General features: G+C 41.8%; 2 protein-coding genes across 3 annotated transcripts; both read right to left on the bottom strand.

Moving 5' to 3' along the window:
- Positions 1 to 2,267: 2,267 nt before the first annotated feature.
- Positions 2,268 to 5,624, bottom strand: LAGE3 (L antigen family member 3). The gene is made up of 3 exons (XM_087710846.1): positions 5,561 to 5,624; positions 3,771 to 3,899; positions 2,268 to 2,768 (listed from the first exon to the last, which is right to left on the bottom strand). The coding sequence occupies exons 1-3, from the start codon at positions 5,587 to 5,589 to the stop codon at positions 2,657 to 2,659; spliced, it is 270 nt and encodes an 89-aa protein (XP_087566972.1). The 5' UTR covers positions 5,590 to 5,624; the 3' UTR covers positions 2,268 to 2,656.
- Positions 5,625 to 11,836: 6,212 nt separating this feature from the next.
- On the bottom strand, positions 11,837 to 22,215 carry UBL4A (ubiquitin like 4A). Of its 2 annotated transcripts, XR_015696074.1 has the most exons (5): positions 22,061 to 22,215; positions 19,380 to 19,485; positions 17,250 to 17,455; positions 14,969 to 15,236; positions 11,837 to 14,175 (listed from the first exon to the last, which is right to left on the bottom strand). XR_015696074.1 is itself a non-coding variant. In XM_014060761.2 (4 exons), the coding sequence occupies exons 1-4, from the start codon at positions 22,106 to 22,108 to the stop codon at positions 15,126 to 15,128; spliced, it is 471 nt and encodes a 156-aa protein (XP_013916236.2). In that variant the 5' UTR covers positions 22,109 to 22,215; the 3' UTR covers positions 11,837 to 15,125. The 2 variants fall into 2 exon arrangements, 1 of the variants encoding a protein (XP_013916236.2); XM_014060761.2 differs by having other exon boundaries at positions 11,837 to 15,236.
- Between the last annotated feature and the right edge of the window lie 537 nt (positions 22,216 to 22,752).

The following is a 22,752-nucleotide window of genomic DNA, read 5'->3' as shown; positions in this document are numbered from 1 at the left end:
TTAAAAGTAAGACATTAAGAACTTTGATATTCAATATGAATGTAAGTAATGATTTTGGAAGAGATGCACGAAAGCTAGTTGTAACCAATTGACACACTTTCTACAAGATGTAATGTAAGATGATCATTTTTGTGTGTTGTTTGTTTAGTAAAAATAAAAAAAAATGTTTATTAAAAAAAATCAAGCCATGTGTGTTTCCCACTGTGTAAGACAAGGATCCCAAACTCCCAGGGCTGTGGACCAGTACCGGACCAAAGCATGCCAGAAACCGGGCCATGCAAACAAGCAAAGCCTCATCCGCAGGATGCAGGCAGCACATGAAACCACACCCCCTTTGGTCTCAGGAAAAAACGTCTCAGCATGGAACCAGTCCCTGGTGCCCAAAAGGTTGAGGGAGGAGCTCTGGTGTAAGCCACACTGGTTATCTGCATCCTTGGTGGTTTATCAGCTTCCAGGTAGTAGGCACCTCGGATTCTAAAGTCTCCAAAACAAAGAAATTTGCTGTGTGTGTGTGTGTGTGTTTGTTTGTTCTCAGGAATAATGGAATAAAAGAGTTGAAAGGCACTTCTGAATCTTCTAGTTCAACTCCCTGATCAGGCAGGAAAACCGAGGATGCCAAAATCTGAGTGAAGGGCCAGGCTGCGTTTTGAATCCAGGTTTGGTTGAGTTCTCAGATGCCATGTGGTGAGTTGGGGCCAATAGTATCATGCTTTAATCCCATCCCCCTGGAGGTGAAGTGAAGAAGTCTTTATTATGTAAAGGGACTAGCTTGGCCTTCTTAATGGCCCATTGACAAAGTGGGGATGGGCAGGAAGCTGCAGGCAGCTATTCTGTCTTTTAAAACATGTTTCTTTGTTTCACATCCAGATAAATATTCTGCCTTTTCAATATTTCCTAGGATATTTCATTTTTCTGGGAGACGGCTGGGTGATAACTTCCTACAATAGTATGTAGATGCAGATAATAGAGTTGAAAAAAGGTGAACCTTTTTACAGAACTATAGATACGTTGAGGCCAGGCGTGACAAGGAGGGGCTGGGCGAGGTTAGGCCCAGGGTACCTGCGAGACCACCTACTGCCACTGGTAGCCTCCTCAGTGCGATCCCAGAGTTGGTCTCCTCAGGGTACCGTCGGCCAGACAGTGTCGGCTAGCGACCCCCAGGGGGAGAGCCTTCTCCGTGGGAGCGCCTTCCCTCTGGAATGAGCTGCCCCCGGAGCTTCGTATAATCCCCGACCTCCGGTCCTTCCGACACGCCCTAAAAAGTTGGCTTTTCCAGCAAGCCAGCCTGGCCTGAACAAAACAAAATAAATTATTGATCACTGTTAATTTTAATTTGATTTTTAAAAAAAAAAATGTTATTGTCAATTCTAATTGGGTTTGTTTGGGATATTCTATTTAATTTTTTTTTAAACTTTTGTATTATGTGTTTCTTTTAATGTTGTACGCTGCCCTGAGTCCTTGGGAGAAGGGCGGCATATAAATCTAATAAACCTAACCTAACCATAAAGCTAACCTATTTCCCCAATATTTCTGGCAATGGCTGTCATTCATATCAGTCAGTTCCTATCTTTGTTACTGTGTTACTCATATTCTCTGCTCAGTTTTGTACTGTCTCACATTGACTTGGGGGGGAAAATTGATTTATTCACTTAAGAGTTACACAAAGTGCTGGGTGCTTTCAGCAGAAGTGCAGACAAATAGTGCATTGTCAGTTATAACTCTGTGCCAACTTACAGGGGTTTTTATCTCCATTAAATTCAACCGGGATTACTCCTAGATACATGGGATTAGGAATGATCAGATTTCCTCATGTTAAAAACCACCAATCTCATATTGTGGTGTGAACTTCAAGGAAAAAAAATATCATAGCAAGGGAACAGAAAACAGAAAACTAATGTTCCCAACTTATTTGGCTTTGATTTGGAAAAACTACTCAGATGTTCAATTTCCTGTTTACGTTTCAAAACGACCCTATCAGACCAGTTGGATGGAAGAACCAATCATAGATCTGTCCCATTTCATTTACTGGAGAAATCACCCGTCATAAATTAATAAGCCTTTCAGGACTGCCTCCTTGACATATTTAATGAAAAGAATAGATGTTGTTTCCTGTTTCTAGATCACAGATGGCATCCTCTTCTGAACACTGCATCAGCGTCCCCTGATGCTTGCATCATGCTCATAAACCTTTTAATTCAAGAGGCCACCCTCAAAAACATATTTCTTAAAGATTTTGTTTTGTTACGACCACATCATTTGTCCAGCAGTTTTCCTCCGTAGTCAAAAATATTTTATTAGTAATCACATGCAGGGTGTAAGATGAATGGGTTAATGTAATAAAATACATATCATATAAACTTTCATTAAAATTTATCTTTCCAATCTAGAACCTTAGCTGGGCTTAGCTTGTGGAAGTCTAACATATCTGGAGAACATCAGGTTTCGCGGGGGGGGGGGGGGGGGGAGGCAGTTCTAAGCTTGCCTACTTCTTGGTTTATCAGGTTCTTGAGCACCACAGTGCAAGTAAGTACACATATTTTTTCCATCCTGGCTGCAAGAAAGGATTTTCCGATGCCTCCTCTGAAATCAGCAGTGAATGGCCAAGTCCAGGATCCAACAAAATCCACAATCTTTTATGATCTGGTGCGACAGTTTATCAACCCATGGGTGGTCCAAATAGATCCATGGTTTCCACCACCAAGGACAGATGCTCCAAAAAGGAATTAATGGAAACACGCAGGATCCTAGCTTCCTCTGCTCTCCATTGCCTAGAAATAACAGTAAGAAAAATAATGAATGGCACATTGTTGTATGTACTGTACATGGCTGGTCTCACATCGACACTATACTTTCTACAATACCATGTATTAAGATTTATTGTCTTGAATGTGCAGATCTTACTGATTTCCCTTACTTTTTGCACTTGTAATTCACCTTCCTTTAGGAAGTCAAAGTGACATATGTAATTATCTCGCTCAAATTTTATTCTCCCAACAATTCTATAAAATAAGTAAAACTGACCGAGAGTAACCTTGGCTCAGAGAGCTTTATGGCTGGCCAAGAATATGAACCCTGGTCTTTCCAGTCCCAATCCACTACTTTAAACCTTACAGCATGCTAGCCCTCACCACCAAGCTCTGTTGCTATCAAGTCTCCAAGGATGATGTCCTGTTCTGAAAGCAAGTCCTATCAACCCAAGAGATAATGGCAAACTTCACATCACATACAGTGATGGGTTTCAAAAAATTTTCGAACCTACTTTGTGGGTGTGGCCTCCTTTGTGGGAGTGGCTTGCCAGCCATGTGACCTGGTGGGAGTGGCTTGCCGGCCATGTGTTTTCTTTCTCTCTCCTTCCTTCCTTTTGTCTCTCTGTCCCTTTTTCCTTTTTTCTTTCATCTCTCTCTCACTTTTTCTTTCTTTTTTTCTTTATTTCTTTCTTCCTTTCTCTTTCTCTCTGTGAGTGTCTCTCTCTCTCTCTCTCTCCCTCTGTCTCTCTCTCTCTGTGTCAGTGGTGGGTTTCAAAAATTTTTGGAACCTCTTCTGTAGGTTCCACTGGTGGAACCTCTTCTAACCGGTTCAGTAGATTTGACGAACCAGTTCTACCGAACTGGTGCGAACTGGTAGGAACCCACCTCTGATCACATATGACATTGTACTGGCAAGCAGTACCCCTCCTTCTACTTCCCCTAAGATCGTTTCTCTTGATAGGCCATGCCCTCTGCTTCTTCTAGGGTTTATACTAGAGATGGAGGCCTAGGAGCCACACTCACACATGTAAAACGTTGTCTGTCACATTCAGTTCTTTGGTGATCCCTCCTTTGCGAGGCTCAGGATCTGGGGCCAGGGAACCCAAGGCAATCCTGGCCAATGTTGACGATGGAAAAGGAATTTTCAGTTCACTGATGTTGAGTTAATCATAAGGAACTTAAAATATAGAAAAGGATATACAGGGCAACTTCCTCACACTATCTTCTCACATCATACATTCTCCCTGTCTTTAAAAAGGAAACATATTAATCTCTGTTTACTCAATGGTTTTCAAGCTCAGTTCAAGAGACAGACTTAGGCCACTTCACAGCCGGTGATCTCAATATCCACCACTTCTCCAAGTCTTTCATCTTGAACCTCAGGAGGTGGATACAAGAGACAGGACTTGTTTAATGATAGCTTTCTGTGATTCATTTCCTTGGGGAAATTCACCTGGCGCCAATAGGATTGCCTTTTCTCTTGTTTTTCTTCCCCTACAGCTGAATTTCTCAGAATCTTTTAATTATTGCTCTCTTAATGCCCTCACAGGTTTTTTTTAGCTTATTTTTAACTTTTTTATTATTTTATTTTTATTTATAACATTGCATGCATTTCCTCGGCTGGGTTTTTAAAATTTTTATACCGTGTTATTAAACTATACCTCTTAGTAAATAAATGTTATCTTTGTACTACGTAGACAAATAAATAAGTGGTTAGAGCATCTAATTACTATATGCGTTTAATAATGCCCATTTTGATCGTTGAGTTTATAAAAACTAAGCATATTTCGACTAGTTAGCATGTAGATTGGCAAACATTTGAAGACAAGAGTGGGGAGTTTTTTTTAAAAAAAAGAAACATTGTAAAATAAAATGAAAGAAACTATTTTCATATTATGGCCAAGGAAATTACATCTCCGTGTAGTCAAGGGAGCGATTTTTTTTCTCTTTCATACATGGAAAAGACCAAAAGGCAAAAGGACACTTAGAGGCCCTTTTGTTTGATCTCAGCTCCATTTATTGCTTTTAAAAGATTGTAGGGTTGATTCAAACTGTAAGATATTATTAAAATATTTTCATTAGCGTCCCCATCTTTTCGTTGAGACGTTGCTCCTCCTTTAGCTTCGGAAAGCGTCTAAGGAGGCTGGTCATTACGCTTTCCGAAGCTATAGGCAGAGCAACGTCTCAACGAAAAGATGGGGACGCTAATGAAAATATTTTAATAATATCTTACCGTTTAAATCAACCCTACAACCTTTTAAAAGGGCCTCTAAGCGTCCTGGTGCTTTGCCTTTTGGTCTTTTCCATGCATGAAAGAGGGGAAAAAATGCTCCCTTGACTACATGGAGATGTCATTTATTATAACAGCAACTTAACGAAATAAAACCGAATAAAACCTAGGTTGCAATTTTAAAAAGTTTCCCGCCAAACTTTTTAAAATTGCAACCTAGGTTTTATTTCGTTAAGTTGCTGTTTCAGCACACAACTCAATAGCAAACATGCGGGGACTTGGGACACACCATAATGGCATGCTTTTCACCCCTCCATCGCCCTTGCCTTCACCCGCCTATTTCCCCGCAAAACAGGAGTTTCTACGCCGCGGTCACCCGCGAAGGGATGTGGCATCGGTAGGTTTATGAGAACGAGGGGATCGTCCCTTCCCTGACCGCTCCTGTCTTGGGCGGGGAAATGAACCCCGGCGTCCCGGTCCTCCGATCCACCCTCGCCGCCCTATGCTTGCATCCCGCTCTCGCCTGCCCAGCCCAGCCTCGGATCGGCTCTTTCTCACGATCCCGTGTCCCTTTTCTGGATACAAGGCCAGGCCGGTGCCCGGAACAGCCATGCCGCCGCGGCGACGCTCCTCCCAGCCACGTGGGTGGAAAGGGAAGGCCTGGGAGATGCCGGCTCTCAGGGGCGGAAGAGCGAAGGGTGGTTTTTTTGTACCGCTTTAATTCATATTTAATTCATATTTATATCCAGGTTATCATAGTCAACTAACGCTATTTTCATCCGCTGAGTAGTGCAGCGTATGCTCGTGTGTGTGTTTGTGTGTGGAGAGATTTTTAAAAGATATGAAAGCAATAAAATATTACTTTTAGACATTTGAATTTTTTAAAAAAATTACAATGTTTTTTTTTTTATCCTGCTTCTCCACTAGGGAGTAAATTAGCTAACCAACTGGTTAAAAGCATTGCAAATAACGTTCTACTTTAATATTTACAAAAATGTGATGTGTAAATTAAAATATAGAATTTTTTTCTCTAGGCAGGTTAAAAGAAGGAGAGGCAGAAAGGTGCATTGGTAAAGATGCCGGCCTAGAAAGGAAGAGAGTTGAGTTCTAGTTTTGCCTTTGGGATTGTGGGAAGTTATCACCCAGCCCTCTCCCAGAAAAATGAAATATCCTAGGAAATATTGAAAAGGCAGAATATTTCTCTGGAAGTGAAAAGAAAGAAACATGCTTTAAAAGACAGAATAGTTGCCTGTAGCTTCCTGCCCATCCCCATTTTGTCAATAGGCCATTGAGAAGGCCAGGCTAGACCACTTTACATAATAAAGACTTCTCCACTCCAGCCCCAAGGGGTTGGAACTTTACTCAAGTGACCACAAGGCATCTGAGAACTCATCACAGCCTAGAGAGTAGCCCCTGCATGGCACCATGGGAGTCTGACAACCAATCAGAATACATTTCTTACACAGGAACAGGAAACAGAGAGGTGGGACTGAACAGGTTATAAAGAGCCTAGCAAGCCCCTCCCTCAGCTCTTCTCTTCTTCTCCACCAACATTGAAGCATGTAATCACCTTTTCCGCTCAGGGCTCAAGCCACGTGGTCCTGTCCAACAATAAACCATCTTTCCAAGCAGCCTCCATGTCTCCAGTGTCTTTTTCCACACTTGGAGCCGAACCCAAAAGACAAGGACATTTCTTTCAACAGGATGAAAGCCAGATCAGTTCCTCTCTTTCAACCCAGCCCACCTCACAAGGTTGTTGTGGAGAAAACAGGAGGCAGGCATCTCAGGTACGTTTCCTGCCTTGAGTTCTATAAAGGTGGGATTTTAAAAACTCTAAAAATAAAAATACTAGAAACAGCAGTCCAGAATATCGGCTGCTTTCTGAAACGTTAACAACCGTACACAATCTAATAAATCTCAAAAATAAATTTCAACGGTTCTCTGCCATGTCTAACTCAGCTAAATCTTTTCAGTTGTTTTGGGCAACCAACCAATCTCTTCCACGTAGGACCTATTTTTATTTATTTCGATTAATTATAACTGTCAGTTTCACAACTGGGACTCTGGACAGCAAACAAAGATCAAGCAGCATCAACAATGGCATGTAACCCATGATAAAAATGGTAAACCCCAAATCATAAAACCCTTCCCTCCACATTTCTTAAGGCTATATCCCGGAAGGCAGAATTTCTATCATGGTTTGCATTTTGTCACTAGTCCATCAAATCACCTTGACTCCTAGGGACCACAAAAACAAATATCTGCAGTTTTCTTGCCAAGATTTTAGAATGGTTTATCCTTGGTTGCTTCCTATGGTTGAGAGAGAGACCAGCCCAAGGTCACTCAGATTTATAAAGCAGGATTAGACTCACCGTCTCCTCAATTCTAATCTGGCATTTTAACCACTATGCCAAACAGGCTTTTGTTTTACATTTTTGTGCAGCATTTTAAACATGGCGCACCGTAAACATCTAACCAATTTAAGTTTCCTCTAGACTGATATCTTTTTTTCTTTTATGTTTTTTTTATTAAAAGTTTTTTAAAAAAGTTTTACAAATATATACCTCCCCTACCCCCCCCCCCGAACCCAATTCCCTCCCCCCACCTCCCAGAGCAAATACAGGGTATAAACATTAACATCCATATTCTAAAATAAGCTAACAGACTTTAGAATCATCCCTCACTTGTACTTTAACTCCCCTTTTCTAAAGCTAACTTTAAGCAAATTGTATCCTTCCTTGTTCATTCACTCATAAATTATCTGGAGTTTCTTAGTCCCGTATTTATTTTGAATATAATCAATCCACCTTCTCCATTCCAGCTTGTATTTCTCCTCTGAATGGTCCTTAAGATATGCTGATACTTTAGCCATCTCTGCTAAGTTTGTTACTTTTAATGTCCATTCTTGAGTAGTAGGCAATCCTTCCTTCTTCCAGTTGGATTGATATCTTCTTCATGATTGTGCAATCAATTGCTTGAGTTTTCTGTGCCTGACAACTGTTGAATATGCAAACCAATTCCTTTCGAAATAAACTACTGTACTGAAGGCAATTATGATAATTCAGTCCGTGTTGGCCATGATTTTTATACCCTTGTCAACTAGCCCCAGAGATGCTGGGATCATGTTCTAAGAAATTAAACAGTAGATACGTCTGTGTGAACCAAGACGGGGCCGATGAATGAATGAGGAGAGATGAACAAGGTACCAAATAGACTTGGGACCAACCTACGTTTTTCAAACAGTAGCTGTTGTAGTTTACATTTTAATGTTCCAAAATAAATCTGCCTTGATTCTTAGGGATAAAGCAGAATATAAATTGAGTTTTATCTCTTGGTATCAATGTGTGTTATCTTTTAACAGGAAAGTATCTTCAAAGGGCATTTGACACTTCCCATTTTGAGATCAAAGTATCTCTGACTCTATAACTTGAATCTTTGCCATTAAAAAACAAAATTAAAAAACTTCCTGGCATTGTAGGAACTATGCCAAACCATTTCTCATCATCTGATTTTTCTAGCTAGTTGGGATGACAGAATCAACCCTGCTTAATGCTGTGTGATTTGAGGCCAAGGATTCTAATGGATTCCCCACTCAAACACAATGTTCTGAGCTATCGGTTTTCTGATTCTGATATCTCTGCTCACCCATTCCCATAATTCAGGTAACAAGTATCCATGTATCAATCCCCTTCTCAGGAAACAGAATATGTGAATAGGAAATGCTAGAAAAGTTTGGCTTTGAATCATTGTGAGGCATTGTGCAAGTTCCATTTGTGGTAATAACATCTATGATGACCATTCACATATGGAAGTTATTCATAGATATTGCAGTTAAAACCAGTCCTTTCTTATTACGGAATGTGTGAATTATGTTAGAAAATATTAGGCCTGACAGGAAGTGAATGGATACAAAACATTCTGTCTGCAGAGTTAGACCTGTGAAGATCTACAGTATTCACGTTTCCAAGACCTTACTGGAAACACAAACACATGTTTGTGTGAAAATGAATATGTAGGTTCCATAACTTTTGTATTATGTTTTTTTTTTAATGTTGTACGCCACCCTGAGTCCTTGGGAGAAGGGCGGCATATAAATCCAATAAATCCAATCCAATGGGCTTGACTTTGAAGTGACTTGAAAAAGTGACTGTCTGCCTCACTAAATGATTTGGCATCAAAAGTAAAATTGTTAAAATCTGGGCCATATTAAGTTTAAGTTTTATTTTATTTATATGCCGCCCTATTCCCTAAAAGGGACTCAGGGCGGCGAACAACTTAAACGGGAAGGGGAAACATACAAGTACAAAATAGACATTTAAAATGACCAACAACCACAATGTCGAGAGGGGAAGGGAGCTCATCAACCCCAGGCCTGCCGACACAGCCAGGTTTTAACGGCTTTTCGGAAAGCAGGGAGAGAGGTGAGGGTCCGAATCTCTGCGGGGAGTTCGTTCCAAAGGGCCGGAGCTGCAACAGAGAAGGCCCTACCCCGGGTCGTAGCCAGATGGCATTGGCTGGTGGATGGAACCCGGAGGAGGCCAACCCTGTGCGATCTAATGGGTCTTTGGTATAACAATTTGAATTGGCTGGATTTTTGCCTTTATTTTTTTCTCTGTGAGCATATAAGCATTTGGGATACAATCAAGGTTCTTTTTGTGACTCCCCCCCCCACCCCCCAAAAAAGGCTGAGCCAAAATTACAGTTTCAAGGTTAGTTTGATACCAAGCTTGCCCAAAATCCAGGAAAACCTCCTGCAGCTTGTACAACTGAAGAGGCAACTGCTTATAATTATCCCATCCATTTACTTCATATTTCAACTATTTTTAAGCCACTTTTTTTGATCTCGGGACAAAATTGTCTCTGATTTCGTGAACCCAGTACCCTGAGGAATACAGTTCTTATACAACTATATCATGGCACAATGAAAGGTCTGAACAAAAAGTGTGGGTATTATTTTATTGAGCATTTTTGGGAAAAAAAACACAAAGTTTTACAAATGTTTAGTTCCCACCCCCCACCCTCCCCCCACAACCTTCCCCCTCCCCCCGACTTCCCGGAACCAATACAGGGTATAAGTCTTTAACAAAGAGAATCTAAGGTACAGTTAAAAGAAAAAAACCCAAAAAAGATAGTTAACAATGTATTTCCATTGAACTCTAGCTCCTCCTTGCTGGACTAACTCTAGAAAATTTGTAATTCCTGATCTCTAATCGTAAGCTATCTGGAATTTCTTAGTCCCATATTTGCTTTGAGTATAATCAATCCATCTTTTCCACTCCAGTTTGTATCTCTCGTTTGAATGGTCCTTGAGATATGCAGATATTTTGGCCATCTCAGCTAGGTTTGTTACTTTTCAATGTCCATTCTTGAATAGTAGGCAAATCTTCCTTCTTCCAGTATTGCGCCACCAACAATCTAGCTGCAGTTATTAAATGCAATATCAGATTAGTCTTTACAACTGTACAATCAGTAATTATGCCTAACAAAAATAACTGAGGGGTAAACTTTTTCCTTTTTTAAAGAACATTTTGCATAATCCACCATATTTTAATCCAAAATGCTTTAACCTTTTTGCAAGTGTGGGTATTATTTTAAATGCTTCTTCTTGTAATCAAGACATGAAACAAATGATGCGCCTCCAAACATTTGCAGCCAAGTTTCCCCTTCCTGCTGTGTAGGTGCACCAGAAACCGTGAGTTATAGTCTCGCTTTAGCCATGTAAGCCAGCTGGGTACCCTTGGACCAGTCATTCTCTCTCAGCTCAACTCAGCTCTTAAAGTGGTTGTTATAGGGAAAATAGGAGGAGGAGATGTTTGCTGACTTAAAGTTATATCTAAAAATAATAAAAAGGCGGGATACAAGTAAATAAATAACAACCTGTTGTGACTCAGCAGAAGTATGCTGTGAGTTGAGTCGGGATGCAGGAATAACAATGCAGCTGGGGCTCATTAGTGGGGATCTGGAGATAAAAGGACTGATGGTGCCACGTCCTGGTTGCAGAAGTCAACGTTCATCGTTCGTTCATGGTTCATCGGTTGTGGTTTATTTGTGAGAGGCACTTGGATAAGTGATTTGCTTTCTGTAACCCTGATTCAAAGACACACTTGGAGAAGTGATCTGCTTTCTTTCTGTACACCTGGTTTTGCCGTAAGAGAACTTTGTTTTTGCATTCTGTTATCTTCTCGCCCGAGACTTTATTTATGTTTAATTTTGGGCTCGCAGCCAGCGGAAGCCAGGACTGATAAAGTTATTTCCTTTTAAGTCTGTCTGCCTGTCGTCTTTGAACGAGCGAAGGAGGGGGGACAGAACACAACCCATCAGCACAGATCTGATCTCAAAAGTGTGGAGCAACCACAGCACTGACACCCTGCAGAACAGGTTATTTTGTTCCAGCAGGTAAACAGTGAGAGTCATACGTTAAACTAACCATTGCCCATGAAAGTTATCTGATAGCCCAGAGGCCAAAAACTGATCCCTTGAGGAGAGAGAGAGCACTCCAACTTTATTATGTGCATCACCTTCCTTCTACCCAGCCTCTGGCAAAGGACTTTTTATCGCATCCACCCAGTGAAATAGCTCAAGTCCGGTAACCTTTGCAGCTTTGATAAATGTTTCCCTTTGCACACCTCAGCTGCTCACTCCTGTACCAAAAGCAAAACAATATGAATCTGGCTGTGTGGCTGAAGGGCATAAGGGAGAAATGTGGCTGCAATTAAACTGAAGCTGATTGTCAGTGAGAAAGGTATTAAAGAGCCATCTGCTTGTATCTCATTCTCTGGGGAGTCACTTAGTGAACAGATATGTACAACCTTGCTTCCTCTAGTTCCTGTTTAATCAAACTATACCTATTTCTTTAAAAAAAAAAAGACCCTCTAAGAACCAAAAAATAAACAGCAGAGATGAAAAATCCCACACATGGAAAGGCTAATAAGCAGCACCAAGGATCCTACATCCTTTGCCATTGGTCATTCTAGCTGGGCTACTGGAAGCCAAAGTTCAAACATGTTGACCCTTTTCATGCACTATTCCTCTTTTCCCTATAGTTCTCCTGTATTTCAATGTTACCCTAACATTCTCTTCCCGGCTCCATTTCCCTTTCTGTGTCTGACTCACATCCCATACTAAACCCATACAAACACATATACCGTACATTACACCATGATATACCCAAACAAATGAATATTTGGCTTAACGCAATAGCCTGGTTCCGGCAACACCTTCATCAATTGATTTTTTTTCTCTCTTCCAATTTAGGTCTCTCCAAATGCTGGGCGAGAATTTTAAAAGTTTCAGACCCAATCCTTTTAAAGGTCTAAAGGGGAAAAAAAGCTACACTGGTCTAGTTAGTATCAAACCTGAGACCATAATTAATACTATTATGCTGCTACTACTGTACTTTCGACCCCGGTAACCCAAGATGAAGACATTTTGCTGATTATTCTGAATTGCCATTGTCACATAAGCTATATACATTACTGTTCTGACCCCCTCGTCCCACACCAACACACACTCCGAGCCAGAGATAAGTTACGGCATTTAATTAACAGACAGGTCCTTGGCAGCAAACCGGCAAAGACATGCTTGGGCAGCAATAAACACAGATAAGGCTTGGCAGCAATCCAGCCTGCCAAGCTCACAGTAATGTCCTCCGACATTCAACCCTGCGTTGACTTCTGCAAAGAGGGGCGTGTGCACAAGGAGACTTTTTATAGTCTGGAGAGGAGCCTAATGACCACCAGCTGAATGCAATTACCTCCTGTAACTGCGCAACTGTTCCTGACGCCTAGTAGCTCTTCGATGGCGTGCATCCAGGAACAACTCACTACTGGCGTCTGGCTCACTCTCCCTTGCCTCCTCCCCACTGGTCCAAGGCTCAGGTGCCTGCTGGTGGCCAACCAGCCTCTCTGCACCCTGCTCGGAGTCGGAACTCTGTCCAGGGTCCTCCAGAGCCAACTCAGAGGGCCCCTCGCTGTCGGAGTCTGGTGGCAGCTCCAACGGCTCCTGCTGAGCCACAACACTTTACTACATAGTTTATGCATATGGATGTAATCCCACAGTTGAAACATATGTGATGGAGATCTGGGGAAGCGCCTCCAGAGCTGGGATACTGTGTTACTATTTCCCTTTACCACACATACACAAATCAAGAGTACTTACAACTCCTGAATTTCTTAATATTTGCACACACACATGCAGACACACAACTGCAATATAGCACTTTCAGTAATTTCCTACTTTAGGCATTCATAGCATCTGATTTCGGGGGGGAAACACTGATCACATAATGGCGTTAGATATTGTGGCAGGAAGAAGCAGCAGAGAATTTTCCACTTCCCAGCACCATTGCTCTAATCAAAAGCAGACCTCAGTTCCTGCCGTACAGTGTCGATTTCAACTTGTGGTACTGAATACTGCTGAGATTACAGCATTATGGAAAACACCCAGCTCTGTTGTTTATTCCATTCCAAAAATGTGGCTCCGGATGACCAAGCCTGAATTATTTCGCCACCAGTCGGAAAAGTTATGAGAAGCTCCCAATTTTTTTTAGAAGGTAAAAAATAATTACATTCACCGTTTTCTGTGAGGGCTGTGGTTTGAACCCTTAAAAGCTAAGCTCGGAGACACAGTTGATAGCTCAGTGAAGATGATGATTCAGGGTGAGTTATGCAGAAATATGCAAGAGGCACATTCCAGATTATGGATTGTTGCAAAAAAGATCAAAGTAAAACTGCCAAAACTTTAATACCTTTGCATCCACATCTGTAATATTCCAGACAATTCTGATAACCATGTTTGAAAAAAAAAATTTTTAATAGGTACATTAGAGGAACCCCATTGAGACGTGTAAAATCAAGCATGGCACGGAGAGATTACTAAAACATAATTCTAAAAGTGAGGTTGATTTATCAATGATTTATAGAGCAATCATAGTCACATTTTCATGGAAGGCAGGATATACCACACTTCTGCCTGCTTCACTTAAACCATCTCCATAAGGATAACAAAACAACACAAAAGAAATTTGGTAGGAGATCTGTTTTTTTCTTCTTCTTTCACTGGAGTCAATAATTATTTAACCAAATCCTGTTCTTATATAATTTAGGAATACGGATACATCCATAAAAATAAGGGGTCATAGACACAATCCTTCTCTGTGTGGCTCATGATCAACTTGTAATTCTACCCCATTTTCAGGATCTGCAATAAAAAATACTACCGGGTTAAAAGTGGGGGGGCGGGGGGGCTTGCTTTTAGCCAAGATGGGAGATCTGTTTTTCTGGTGACATCTGCTGCCTTATTCTAACAATCCCTGAACCCAGCCTTCCCAAATTAGGTGCTGTCCAGATGTTGACTGAAAATCCTGGAAGTTGAAAAAAAAACCTCACACATCTGGATTGCACTTAATTTGGGGAAGGGTGCTTTGGGCAATGAACTAGCAAATTTAGGTGTGCTCTGGATTGCAGCTGAATACACTGCTACAAGGGCTTAATTGATCTACCTAAGAAAATTAGACATACAGAATATATGCAGAACTCTGCCAGTAAACACTGCTTAGCCACCTGATTAACATTCAGTTGTCTTGTTTCTTGAAACATTTAACAATCTAAAATATCTGACAAATGTTTTCTTATCTAATAATGCTAATTAAACAGAATGAGCTCTTACACTGTCAAAAATTACACAGTCATTCTGGAGAGTAGCAATGCCAGTTTTGAAAAGTCGTAATTCAAATTTGTATTATTCATATTTGATTTTCTGCCTGTAAGCTTCAGTGAACTTTATTGTCAGAAAAGCCCATGAGCAAAACAATAAAAAGGAGTCTATTAGATGCAACCAGGTTTTGGGGTTTAAAACAGAAATTCAAATATAAACGAAGCCATTCTCAACTGTAAAGGTAACTGCGTCTCTCAAGAAAAGGCAAACAATTTCTCTGAAGAATGCCATTCTCCCACTTCTGCTGAACATACTAGACAGAACAGATTAATCTCACCTATCACCACTTTTAATTGATGGGGAGAAGTTACATATGCTCCATGACCCGTTAACAGCAGTCCAGAGAAATCACTCGCATTAGGCCCCAAACTGGGCCCTGCCCAGGGGTTTACTGTCCAAAGTGATGAATAGGGCTCAATTCTCCAGTTCAGCAGCTAATCCAAAAAACCCATTTCCACAGCCTCCGCTACTTCAGGATGAAGCAAGCGGGTGGCTAAACGCTCTATGTCATCTAGGCTCAGCAACCGAAGGCTCCGCTCATAATCCTAGAGAAGGGAAGGAAGGGAAGAGAAAGGACTGAATAAAATTGTTGGGCAATGGCAGAAACATTTACAAATAAAAACAGAGAGACAAGACACTGATGTGTACATTAATGCAAATACATCTAAAGCAACAGTACTGCAGGCCACTTCAGCTGACTGTTATCTGCAGTTCAGCGGTTCTAATCTCACTGGCTCAAGGTTGACTCAGCCTTCCATCCTTCCGAGGTGGGTGAAATGAGGACCCAGACTGTGGGGGCGATATGCTGACTCTGTAAACCGCTTAGAGAGCGCTGAAAGCCCTATGAAGCGGTATATAAGTCTAACTGCTATTGCTATTGCTAACTGAGGCTGAAATCCTAAAATTCCTGGGAAGATGATCCAGGAAGGATCCTTTGCATTTCCTCCCCTGAGAACAACTAGGTGGCAGCATCTGACTGATTTTGGCTGACCTTAGAAAGCAAAACAAGACTGAACTTGGTTAGCACTGAAATGGGAAATCACCAAAGAAATACAATGGTTGAGTTACAACCATTTGTTTAGAGATCGTTTGAAGACACAATGGCATCGAAAAAAGCAACTTATGAATGGTCCTCATACTTACACTTACACTCACACTTACTGTGGTGACTGTATCACCACAGTCACAATTTGGGTGCTTGGTAATCAGCACGTACTTACAAAACATAAGCTTTGTTCATTCCCACAGAGCAACACCTGGATGTTGTGGATGCTCTGGTGTTGGAACCTGAATGTAACATTGCTCTGCCATTGTATGAGCTGTCTCATGCTCTACAATTACCCCATTATTATTACCTCACCTCTGGATAAAAAATGGAAGCAGGTTCATGAGTAATTGGGCAGACAATTCTTGCCTGCCTACTTTAGTACCGGGTGTCAAACTCAATTTCATTGAGGGCCAAATCAGAGCTCTGGTTGACCTCGAGAGACAGGGCAGGCATGGCTGACCAGGTGGGCGTGGCCAGCTTGAGGCCACCTGGGTGGATGTGGCTGACTGGATGGACGTGGCCAGCTTGATGCCATTCACTGGGCATGATCGCCTGGGTGGGTGTGGTCAGATGGGTGGGCGTGGCCAACTTGACGCCACTCCTCAAACTGCTGGCATGTTTCCTCTTTGCATTGGATAGGCTGGGCCAAAGCGACATGGGTAGCCCAGGCTGAAGCAACGCGGGCTGCCCCCTTACATTTTCCAGGATGGCCTCACAGGTCGAATCCTACCAGAGTTTGATACCCCTGCTCTAGTAGGTTAAAAGGAACCCAGAAGGTTTCTAAAGGCTGAATAAAGAGGGAAGCAAACAGATTACTTTTCTGCTCTGTAGCAGCACTTCTAATATTTAATACTGAGGTGGGTTGACTATATGGCCTTTTTCCTATATTGGGTAGAAAGCAGAGGTGAGTTGCTGCCAGTTCGGCCCGGATTGGGCAAACCGGTAGTAGCGGCAACAGGAGACTCCGCCCACCTGCCCGACGCTTCTGCACATGTGCACGAGTGCACCGGAACTGGTAGTAAAAAAATTGGCAACCCACCACTGGTAGAAAGATACAAAAAGTAAACATAACACTATTCTTTAAATAGGGTGATAGATTTTAACTCTGTGAAGATCTCAGTTAAAATATGTCTGTTCTGCTATTTTAATCTTCTCAGGCCAGGCATTATGGCTTAGTGCAAACATGCAAGATAAAATTCAGCAATACCTTCTATGTCTGAATAAACTTATTTTTATTTACAATTCTCTCCCTGCCCCCAAATAACACCCCATCTGGTTCTCCACCCCCCACCACCACCCCGCTTTCCAGTGGACTCTTGGGACCGATCCCTCTCTTCTTAAGAGGACTGAATTTGCTGAGCCCTTTCAAAACTATTCTAATACCTTGTAATCTTCTACTCCTGCTACACTGCGGTTATGTTGGCATGCCTACAAACAGAGCCGCACAATGCTATCAGAGTTAGAGATCTTCTCCCCCTACACTTCCATTCATATAGGAAGGAAAATTTACCTTCTGTACCTGCTCCAGCACTTTCTCAGTATCAGCCACGGTGTAATGCCTGCTCAGGACTTGGGCCAGCACGTGCCAAATGGTTGGGCTTTGTGGGAGGCCGGCTCTGCTGCTAGGCTCCTCAGGTGATGCCTTCTCCAAAGGCTTGATCACAAGGTTGAGCTTTGACTCGGGTCCAATGGAGTAATCAGACAAACGATGTTCATCTAGGGGGAAAAAAAGAAGGGGCTGCTGAGTGGACAAGGGCATAAAGCAATCAATTCATAGCAGATCTAATAGAGGACACCCTGCACTGATTAAGCAAATCTTTATTTCCAGAAGCTTGGCTGCATTACTATGTTGGTGGTGAAAAACACCCAACAGCTTAAGAATGAACACGTACCTAATAATTGTAGATTTTGAGGGCCAGAGGCTATTATCACCCTATCTACTTTCTATAATAGTAGACAAGACCTCAGGTCTGAACAAGTGAACTTTTGTTCTCCAAATCCAAATGATATTCTCTTTTAACAATATGGAGTCAGGAAACTGGCTAGTTTTTGCCAAACAGCATAGCATTTAGTCAGCTGCTTGCCTAGTTTCTAAAAAGAGCAGACATTTGCTATTATTCCATTTCAAAAAAACATATAAACTTCCAAAGGTGAGGCTCCTTAGCTCTTAACGGGCATTATGCAGTAAATATTTCATGAGAGAATATTTTCCATGCTGTCACAAATATCCAGCCACATAATGACACAGCAGAGTATCATTTGCAACTGACTAATCAGAGGAACCTCTAGTTTTCTCTGAAATATGCTGACAGCCCGTAGAACTCAGTGCTGTACAGTACAGATCCAAATTAATAAGGACAGCTGGATATTAAAAAGAACCATACAAAAACCTATGTAATCAGAGTAATTTAGTAGGATGTTTTGAACGGAAAGGAAGGGAAATCTCAAGCTATGTAGCAAAATTTTTAATCACAGATAAAAGCTTTGCACACACCACCAGTTCTCTTACACATACCTCAACACAAATAGAATTTAATATTTTTATGAATACATATAAACTGTAAAAAAAGTTTTTATAGATAAAAACTACATAAACATCAAATGTTTGCATGGATTGCTACAAACTACAATGTAAACCAGGGATCATCAAGATAGATCTGTATTCTTGCTACGATACAGTACTGTAGAATCCAGAAGTATTTAGAGGACGGTTAAAATACTGCAAGTCAAGAGGGCAGATGTGATAGTAACATTCAAACTCTGCCGTTTTTGTTTTTTTAATGTGCATCATTGGCGCAACACAAAAAAGTAGACAGAGCTTCAATTGCACTAGCACAGCCATCATCTGACCTCTTTGGCCACACTCAATTTATAGGAAAATAGAAGAACTATCAGGGCACGTTGCATTGGTACATTTTTGCGACTGGCAGAAAGTGGGAGCTTTCTCCCCTAAACCTGCGGAATTGTGTGCTAGTTTCTCTCATATCTCTTGTCAAACTGGGTGTCATTCCTCTTAATGAATTTATTTTTGAGATGTCTTCTAGGCTTTTTTACTTGCTACCCAGAGGTGGGTTCCTACTAGTTCGCACCTATTCGGTAGAACCGGTTCGTCAAATCTACCGAACCGGTGAGAAGAGGTTCCACCAGTGGACCCGGAAAGCAGGCCACACCTACAGAAGAGGTTCCAAACTTTTTTGAAACCCACCACTGGTCCTTGGATATGATTATTCTACACTATCATGCTCATATTTATAAAACTCAGTGCCTCTGTGAAAGGTAAGGATGACTACTGCATTTGTGGTGCAATCAGAACATTGCGTGTGTTGAAGTTGTTTTAACGCAAACCAAAGATGCCTTTTAAAAAAGAAGTTTACATCCTATTCTTATGCATGCCAGTGCTGTGTGTGAGGTAATTTAAGGTGGTTCTGGCAAGTGTCATCGGCATCTTCATATCCGGTCACATGGGCGGCAAGCCACTCCCATCCGGTCACATGGGTGCCAAGCCGCTTCCACAAAGGAGGCCACACCCACAGAGTAGGTTCGAACAATTTTTGAAACCCACCACTATTGCTACCTTGGATGAACCTGATTGCCCTCTCTGTATCACCAACTGCCTTATGATTAACCATTCAGCACCCACCTGCCAGAGCTTTGCCTTTGAAAAGCAAGCGCTGTTGAGAGATTGGGACATTCAGCTTTTCTGAAACAAGACGCTTGAGAGAGGAGATGCGCTCATCAGGAGAGACCTGAGAAGGGAGAATGTTGTGTGGTGAGACTTGACTTACAAAGAGTGCGTCTCAATTTTGTACTTCAAAGAATACAAAACCCAAAAAACCTGAAAGATGGATTTGAGTAATGCTTTTTCCACTCCTCTAGAACCTCTAGCAATATATACAGCTTAAGGATACCTATCTTCCAGCAACTAGCCTAGTAAGTTTTCCCCATTAGAAAACTACTGGAAAAGGAATAATTTTACTTTGCATTTAATTTATGGCTGCAAATTCCCCCCCCCCCTCATAGAGTTGAGGTTAGCACATAGAACATTAGCAAATCCAGCTTTTTTTTTAGTATAGACATTTTCTGCAGAGTATATCCAACATCTGTTAAATATTATTGGTGCTTTTCAACTTAAACCCCTGGTTACATCCTTTCTGTGGGAGAAAAATGCAAATTATGATTTGGAAATTCATGGATGAAATTTCATTGCTCATTAAATATTGCAAACACTATTGCATTTAGCCTCTGGCTGTTTCCTACCCCCATCCAAATCTCTTTTATTGACGGTAACAAGGATATGATCTTCCCTTGAACAACTGGAGCAAGAACCTTAGAGAGCATACGCATGAAATTCTTAGTTAAAGAATAGTACAAAAAATATTTGAATCAGTGGTGGGATTCACTTATCTTCGCTACTGGTTTACAAATGTGAGCTATGCTCGTACGTGCTACCTTCTGCACATGTGCAGAAGGTCATGCATTACATCGGGGCTGGTGGGCGGAGCCCCCAGCACCCACCGCTACTGGTTCACCCGAACCGGTAACAACCGGCAGAATACCACCAGTGATTTGAATACTTCAATATGAAATACTTTGTACTCAAGTTTGGTTAAAACTATGAAGATGAAAACTGGTCAAAGTAAGCAAATTTGAACCTGACCAAAGTTACATAAACTCCCTTGATGATTTTATTTCAAACAATGACATACTTAAAGTCCTCTACTTATTAAGAGTGGAGTTTACAAGAGATTCAAAACCTAGTTCATGGCATTTGATTCTACAGATCTCAAAGAAGTTAAAATAATATGCAGGTAAATCGACTACATTGAGCCCAAAATTTCTGTTAAGTGAGACATTTGTTAAGCGAGTTTTGCCCCACTTTAAGGCCTTTCTTGCCACAGTTGTTAAGTGAATTACTGTAATTGATAAGCTAGTAACCCAGTTGTTAAGTGAATCTGGCTTCCCCTTTGACTTTGCTTGTCAGAAGGTCGCCAAAGGTGATAACAGTCATAAATAAGAACCAGTTGCCAAGCAACTGAATTTTGATCACATGCTCATGGGGGGAATGCTGCAAATGTGAAAAGCGGTCATGAGTCACATTTTTCAGTGCTGTTATAACTTTGAACCGCCACTAAACGAACTGTTGTCGGGGTCTACCTGTAGGTAAATGTGATTTCAAATTCATGGAGTGTGTGTTTGTGTGTAATATTTTGTTATTCTATTTTTAATTGCTGTAAGCTCCCCATCACGTATTTGAGATGACCAACTATAAAAGCTGAAAATCACACTATCTATCTATCTATCTATCTATCTATCATCTACCTATCTATCTATCTATCTATCATCTATCTATCTATCATCTACCTATCTATCATCGATCTATCATCGATCTATCTCTCTATCATCTACCTATCTATCATCTACCTATCTATCTATCTATCTATCTATCTATCTATCTATCTATCTATCTATCTATCATCTACCTATCTATCTATCATCTACCTATCTACCTATCTACCTATCTATCTATCTATCTATCTATCATCTACCTATCATCTATCTACCTATCATCTACCTATCATCTACCTATCTATCTATCTATCTATCTATCTATCTATCTATCTATCTATCTATCTATCTATCCATCTACCTATCATCTACCTACCTATCTATCATCTACCTACCTACCTACTATCTACCTATCTATCTATCTATCACTGGCTGCTAGTCATAATGGCTGCCTACCCTCTTTTGAATCCCTGCTTCTGGGCCACACAAACCAGAGAGTGGATTTACCAGCCTATCTAGTTGAAAATAGTGGGAATAGGACGGGGGGGGGGGTTTGCCTGCCTCTTCTGAAGGCCTGTGATGCAGGGAGTAAATAATGCATTAATGTCACCCACCCTGCAAATCCAGGCCAGACTGGGTGCCTCGATTAGGTCCTCCTGGGAGGTTTTTAATCCGCCATGTCCAGCTCTGGCACCAGCTGGGCGGGCCAAACTGCCCCGAGACGAGCAGGGGCTGCCGGGCCTTGGGAAGGAAAGGCTCCCTTAGGAGATCCAAGGAGGGTCTTCTCTGCTTGGCCCTTCCAGGAAGCACCCAAGAAACCCCACGGCAAAGGGGGGAGCGGAGAAAAGGACCGAGGCCCAGAAGGAGCCGCTGCCCCGGGAACAGCGGAAGCGTCGATCGCCCTACCTGCCCGGCCCAAGGCCCAAGGGGAGGCCGGGCCCTTCAGGAAGCCCCCTCCCTCTGCCCTCGGGAGAACCGCAAGCCCCCACCGCCGACCCGCCTCGACCCCGGCCCCGGCGAAGAAAGAAGGGCTACCTGGAGGCTGCATTCCCGGCCCTGGAGCGCCTTCACCGTAAGTAACATCTCGGGATCCCGCAGCTCTGGAAGCCAAGCGGCCCCTTTAAGAGAATCATAGACAACTACAGGAACAACCCAAAACAGAGCGGTCCAGTAGGAGGGTCAACACAACGCATTCCCTAGCCTAGGCGGAGAAAAAAAAAACGGCCTCCTATCTCTACGAGAGTCACACGTCAGAGTATCATAGAAAGACTGGAAGGAGAGGAGACTCTGAGTCTCTATGGTCGGAAATAGAACTTCGAAGAGCATTAAGCCGACCGGAAAGCTGAAAAGCCAACTAAGCGAGAGTATGTCACATGCTCCGAAGTGATTAACCATAGAGAGGAAGTCATAGTGTTAGAACTTATTCAAGTGTCAGGGTTGATCGTACTATATAGTGAGAATATTGCAAGGTAGAGTGTAGAATATCAAGATAGAGAATCTCCTTTACATTAAGCCTCGGGCAACGTTCCGAAGATATTAATGAAATTTGGGTTTTTTAGTTTGGACAATTTAAAAAATCTGCCACACGTGGAGCAACGTGAGAATTAGTATATAGGAGTTAATGGGGGGGGGGAGGGTTAACAAAATTATTAGTCTTCTTTCATTTATGTGTGTAAGATATTTAGACTTCCTTTATCCAAGCAACCAAAAGAAGAAGCAAATAGATA

Source organism: Thamnophis sirtalis, unplaced genomic scaffold (assembly GCF_051295495.1).
Source record: "Thamnophis sirtalis isolate CommonGarterSnake01/CBP01778 unplaced genomic scaffold, rThaSir2_p1.2 scaffold_3, whole genome shotgun sequence".
Taxonomy (NCBI): Eukaryota; Metazoa; Chordata; class Lepidosauria; order Squamata; family Natricidae; genus Thamnophis; species Thamnophis sirtalis.
This window is presented reverse-complemented; position numbering and strand designations above follow the sequence as displayed.